The sequence below is a fragment of the Anneissia japonica genome, unplaced genomic scaffold, assembly GCF_011630105.1.
Source record: "Anneissia japonica isolate Jap-2015-1 unplaced genomic scaffold, ASM1163010v1 scaffold287945_len1679841_cov205, whole genome shotgun sequence".
NCBI classification, from domain to species: Eukaryota; Metazoa; Echinodermata; class Crinoidea; order Comatulida; family Comatulidae; genus Anneissia; species Anneissia japonica.
The window spans coordinates 629743-636696 of NW_022753015.1; the positions used below are offsets into that span (position 1 = coordinate 629743).

General features: G+C 33.2%; 1 protein-coding gene across 1 annotated transcript in view; it reads right to left on the reverse strand.

Moving 5' to 3' along the window:
* Nucleotides 1-607: 607 nt before the first annotated feature.
* The window catches only part of LOC117122626 (ETS translocation variant 1-like), a 62126-nt gene continuing 55779 nt past the window's right edge, over nucleotides 608-6954 (reverse strand). The window contains exons 8-10 of the mRNA XM_033268291.1: nucleotides 5671-5836; nucleotides 5012-5175; nucleotides 608-4825 (exon numbers count right to left, since the gene is read on the reverse strand). Of these exons, the coding sequence (XP_033124182.1) occupies nucleotides 4484-4825; nucleotides 5012-5175; nucleotides 5671-5836 (672 nt within the window). The 3' untranslated portion in view covers nucleotides 608-4483. The remainder of the gene's footprint in view (nucleotides 4826-5011; nucleotides 5176-5670; nucleotides 5837-6954) is intronic.

Here is a 6954-nt window from a genome sequence, read left to right on the forward strand (position 1 = left end):
CATTGTGCAACTTATGGTGGAGTAATTGTTATCAACGGGTTCGAAAGATGGTGTGAGTTTGTACTTGCACTTCAGCCTCCAGGTAAGGAGAGCAACGGATGAAATAGAAACCGGGTACTAAAGGATCTCCAGTGCGCACACACAGTGACTACCACCAGTTTTCCCTACTGAGCTATTCTCCATACTATAAATTTAATACATAAATATTACTTATCAATGAACATTTATTTGTCTGTCAACATGTTTTATATAAGTGAAGTCACTTGATTTTACGATCGTGACAACGTAGGCCTATTTAACTACATCACGTGATGTAAAAGTAAAGGTGACGTCACTTGAGAGGTATTAATCTTTCAACATTATGGCCTATAGAGGTGACGTCACTTAGGTACGGTATTATTCCGTCAATATAGACCAATAGAGATGACATCATGCGATGGTTATCTGCAACGTAGCTCTAGCGGTTAGCATCAATGAATGTGCCCGTCTCAGAACACAAAGATGGTACTGTACTGATATTCTATGCTAGAACATAAATTTGCATGTGGACTGCAATAAAATTCGTACTCTGTGTAGGAAACAAATCAAACTACAAATAACAACAATCTATATACAAAACATCTTTATTGAAACAGCAGGGTCGTGTGATCAAAGTTACAAAAAAAACCTTCAATATAGAAATATGACCTTTTTAATAATACCAATGCAGCCACAAAACAGCCTAGAAGTTTCAACACGGAAGATCTATTACCACGATTGCCCCAATATCTAATATCCGCTCCACTAATTCGTATCACAATAACATACCATCCTAAAAATTCAGAAGTATATAACATGTTTTGTCTAAGCATCATTCACCTGAAATATATCAACCAACGTTACTTCTGGTAAACTAAGATTGTCATTAAGGATTTTTTTGTTTAAATTGTCTTGACAGTTGTTCATTTGCACGCCTAATTCACATTTGTATAATTACCAATTTTGGATTACTAAGCAAGTTTTATCACTTCACTGCTCATATTGCAGAGATTATAAAGATTATGGGAATGGAAGGACCCTTCTTGAAATTTTACAAATGGTGTTAGGCATTGTTTCGAAGCATAGCATACCCACTAAATAAGAAAAATTAAAATACAGTAACAAGATTTTAGAAACTTAAAGACATGTCAATAATTTGTACAGGTGAATGGTGTATAGATTTATTCATTCCAGTTTTTTTTTTCGCTGGTAAATAAATGCAATCATAAATTGTATTAAGATTAGTAGCCTATGGTACTTATGACTTGTTAGTTACATTGTAATATTCACTAAGCGACTGATAGAGGCACTGGTGTATTACAGTACTGTGGAAATACTCAGATGAGAAGGGGTTAACGTGGGTTACAATGTTCATTATCACAATACACAGACCTGGAGTAAAACAACAAGACCAACATGGAACCAAACAGTGAACTCCTAAATGCCAACCCTTCTATCAAGTTGGTAACAGTTAGGTGGAAAGCCAAGACTTCTTATCATGTCAACAGTTACAGGAGAGCTAAGACCCTTACACTTTCATAACTGAACCACTCTAGGTAACAGCTAGGTAGAAAACTAACACTCCTTAAACATTCATAGCAAGTAGTAAACAGTTATATGAAAAGCTAAGGCCTTTTATTGATAACACTTTCATAACATGTGGACAACACAGTTACATTCTAAGGCCCCTTAAAACCTTCATAACCTTACCAGTACGTAATATTCATAAACGAAAGAACAATTCAGAACTTTTGTTAACAACATTTAACTTTTCAAATGTAATAGGTTCAATATTTAAGATTCTTCATAATCTGCAGTAGCCAATCAGAAGCTATTTCGATGATAAAATAACACAAGAATTCACATGTTAGTATTTCATTGTAAACCTTCATATATTTTACTTTCTGAAGTATGTTAATTCTTGGTGACATATAGCCTGTGAATCTTTGATTCTATTTCACATCATGTAGTTTGGTTCACGGAAAAATGATTTTTTAATAATAATCCATTATGAAAAATATTGAGTGGACAGAAATGATTTTAACTACAATATTATGACATTATTGAACAGACAGGGCTATGAATAGAAAAGCCTCAAGCAAATTTAACTTATAAAAAAAAATTAGACAAGACATAGCGAGTAAAACATAAAAATCACTTACACAACAAGAAACAGCAGAAGAAAAAAACTAAGAAATGAAGTGAATTATTGAAGAAAGGACCATTTGATGTGCGTGTTGTCGTTTCCAGAGTAAATTACACAAATCAGCTGCGGGATTTGTTTGCCTAGATGGTGCAGTTTATCCAGGTAAGTACTCACGAAATAGTAAATGTTATTAGATAGGTATCTAAACAAAACACAAACATTATAAGAACCTTATCGAAGAAAACTCAACATTACAACCGTTGTCAATGTTATTAAATTGTTATGCAGTAAGCCAAACTTAAAACCTACACATAAGAAAAATATAATATGAACACTTTTAAGAATCCCATTTCCAAGTCATTTGACATGCATGATTATGTATGAGTGTATTTGACCCGAACTCCCGTTATCTTACTTCCATAATCTTCCCTTCATGAGCATTATAAATTGATAAACCTAATCCCAGTATCAAATATTGTACTGTATATTATCATTATATCAGTAATAATTATGACAAGTGAAATATCAACCCAAATTTTAATATAATTCATTCTATATTCATCTGAAAGTTTTCTTTGTACAACTCCTTAACAATGCATTTCCAGGGATGAACTCAGCCATACCACTATTAATAATATCAAAATTGTATTAAGCATGATAATATCTTACAGGGCTAAAACATCTCTTTATGCTTTTCTTTAAATTGTAATTTTTTATTTCAACTGCAATAAAATATTTGACATGCTTTTTCTATAAATGATTGTCTTAACTGATTATGGAAGAAGCGATCTGTACCACCACAACCAGAGATTATAATGAATTGTATCATAAACTACCAACAATTATTCAAACAAATGATTTAAAATGAGAGCATTCTTCCAATTTAATTTATAAATCATTCAAAATTCTTTACGAACATGATTATTTAAGGCCTCGTTTGTGACACTTTTATTATCAGCTGCCAATGTGGGCTACCCTCTAAATTTCCTCTAAGTTATTTATACTGTTTCCCACATTTAATACATTTTATGGACAATCCATTTTTCTGTAAAATTTGTATTCAAATAATGTTTCACCTTAACACACACTGTAGCTGCATAATTATTTATGGAGCAAATAAAAATGTTTTTTTTTTTCTTTTTACTTTCTTTTTGTTAGTACAGTACAATTTATTTTTTAGGGATTTAAAAAATCTTTAAAAATGTTTCCAATTGAGTTATTACTATATGAGACTATAGCTACATTTTCATTCACTTGGTGCTAACTCTTTAAAGTTGAAATCAGCATTCAATGTTCCTTGTTAACTGGAAATGTTACAAATACTAGTTAAACACAGTGGTAATCCTAAAAGGAACATGTACCAAACCTATCTTATTAAAACGTTGTTATATTACCACCATAGCAAGAAGATGATGCAACTATGTGGTGGCATGTAGCAATCCTGTAGCAAACTAAATTGCATACTGTAAGCTATGAGGAGATTCAACCATAAGTGATGCTAGCATCATCATAACTTCTGGTAAAATCACAACTTGTGGTATGCCACAACCATTTCCTACCCTATATAGAAAGTATATATCATAGCCAATTGGAACACCATAAGGAGCAATGCTGCACTGCAGCAATACCTCGTAAGTTAGTGCATCTTGTGTTATGCCACAGATATATGTTACCACATCTAGAGCTCATGTACCATAACAAGGTGGAATACCACAAGGAGTAATGCTACACTGCAGCCATGTTGCATGAGATCTTACATCTTGTGGTATGCCACATATATATCACCACATCTAGAGCTCATGTACCATAGCAAGGTGGAATACCATAAGGAGTAATGCTACGCTGCAGCCATGCCTCATCATAAGATCCTACATCTTGTGTTATGCCACATATATATATGTTACCACATCTAGAGCTCATGTACCATAGCAAGGTGGAATACCACAAGGAGTAATTCTACACTGCAGCCAAGCCTCAAAAGATCCTACATCTTGTGGTATGCCACGTATATATGTCACCACATCTAGAGCTCATGTACCATAGCAAGGTGGCATACCATAAGGAGTAATGCTACACAGCAGCCTATGTGGTATGCCACATAAGATTGAACTTCCAGACCTCCTGATAATGCCAAAACCTAGTAGCAATAAACATAAGTGCGGTATACTTAAAAACAATGCAGCAAACTCGCAACTACTAAAGGAAAAAAAGTAAATATTTAAACACAAAGGCAAAAAATAATGTTCTTTCTGATCAATATAATGATTTTTTCTATTTAATAATGCTATTTACATACAACATATATTGATGACAATGCTTTCAGTAGAGACACTGTTCAATATATGGTGGCCGACACTGCTGAGTGGTGGCCATCTCTTGTGAATACAACCTTTGGTCATACTGCATCAATGGTACCACACCATTCTCCTCCTTAATCATGGGTGGTTGTGAGACGAGGCTGTTATGTCTGGTGTAGTGGCGCACGCCGTCAGGAAAAGCCATGATGAAAAGCGCTTCTGGATCGCAGACAAACTTGTAAACGTATCGTTCGCCAGCAACTTTCTGCATGATACCCTTTTCGTAGTAGTAGCGTAGTGATCGCGACAGTTTATCATAGTTCATTGCCGGCCTGTTCTTCTGTATTCCCCACCTTCTAGCTACCTGTAATAAAAATTCACACAACAAAATTTAGTAATAAGATGTATTTAAAGTACTTATTATTTCATTTTATTTTATAAACATAACTTTATAAAAATATCCTTTATAAAAAAAAGCAACATCACTAGAATAATATAAATAAATCACTGTTATTTTTCTTTTGTATTTGGTCATGACAATGTCTCTTACCTCTTCTGGGTCAATGAGCTTGAACTCGAGTCCACGGCCTGTCCATGTTATATAACCTGAATTGGCTGGATCTTCCAGCAGTGTGACTAGGAACTGCCACAGCTGCAACGAACCTCTCCGTTGATATGGAGGCCCATCACGAAATGGCTCTGTTTTAGTTTTTACTATAAAAAAAAAAAAATTTATATACAATATAAACTATTAAAAAACTCCTGTGATGAAATTGAATTTTTATAGTTACTGTATTAATATCACACAGAAAATTTGCTCATTTCCCAGCTAACAATTTAATACTCTTAATTTCTTGGCTTAACATGAACGAAATTAGATATTATAAAAATTTAATGTTATAACATTACAGTCTGGTATATAAAATGTTTTTTTGTAGAACCGTAAACATTAATGTAATTTCACTACATATTGTACTGTATTAATTCTGACATACCAAACATGAAATATTAGTGCAATGCTTTGTTGAACTGTATACTATACCACCAAACAATTATTGAAATGTAAGTAGGTTAAATATAACTTGATTTCAGTTAGACCTTATCTACTGCTGTATCTACTTCACAATATTTCAAAAAAATAGAAATGATAAAAATGATATGATGTGCATAAACAGGTGGAGCAGATGACAGAATGTTTGCAGTTCTTACCTGGTGCAAGTTTCTCAGGGACAGCAGCGTCATCAAAGCTTGACCTTGGGCTACAGTTTTCAAAACATGCTCCTATGGAAACAAACCACAAGATAAAAAAGAAATAGTAAGTCGAGGCTAAGATAGTGGAATGGTTGCAGAAATAACAGCAATTTTGCAATTGCAATTATTGCCTTAGCTGCCAATCGTACCAAGAGTCAAAGCTAACAGGATGATACATTGAATCTCCCCTTTTCATTTCTCTTTGTATCTTTATTACCACTTTTACATATATTGTCTGTGTCTATTCTTTTTTAAGCCTGTAAGTGGCGATATATTTTCGCAGTTGGTTTTTTTTCATTAAAAATTAACACAAGCCTATGCTAAGGTAAATCTTAAAGAGACTACATCATAGCTACTGTGGGTACTGAACAAACAATTGCACATTATATAGAGTACAGTGAGTCTTTGCTTTTGGTTGGTTTTGCTTTTTTTTTCTCTCTTTTTTTTTAAACAATTTAGTTAATATGCTGTTTCCAGGTTGCTTATATATGAACACACCCACACAAACACACACATATACATTTTATATGAACACCTTTCAGATTATTTATTACTATAAATGGCAAGCTTGATTATATAACAAGTCACTGTACATCTCTACAACCAGCACATAACACAACAAGAGTCAAAAGTAATTTTTTTATGCTGACATCATCAAATTTGCTGAAAGTTTGTAAAAAAGCAAACTTAAATTTCCAAAACAAAAAAAACTGTTGGTTATGAAATTTTGCTTACATGTAGTGTTGGTCATGTAATTATGCACTATTGCTTGAAAACAGTACTGGATAAAATATTAACGTAATACACAAGAACATTATTACCAGCCCTGACCCCTCCAAAACTCGAAATAATCTTGCGTTACATGGTAAAAATGGTACAGTGGATTATTGAATGTCTATTTTGATAAAATCCAAAAGCAGTTGTATAACGGCTGACCTCCCCAAATGATAATTGGACTCTAGTGAATGTACCAAAAATACAATAAATATTGCTTTAAATACGAAGGCATTGAAATTCCCTAACATTTTTACGGCAATTAGGAATTTTAAAAATATATATTTTGAACTCTCTTTAAAGGAAAATCCTTCATCCGTTTTGTTTGTTTCCTTATTTCTATTTACATCATTACAATTAGTGTAATATTTTACCAAAATGGCTGCATATCGGAACATTGGCCAAGGCAGAGGTCTGGCTTCTTATGAATGAATAATTCATAGTATACACATTCAATGTATAAATTCA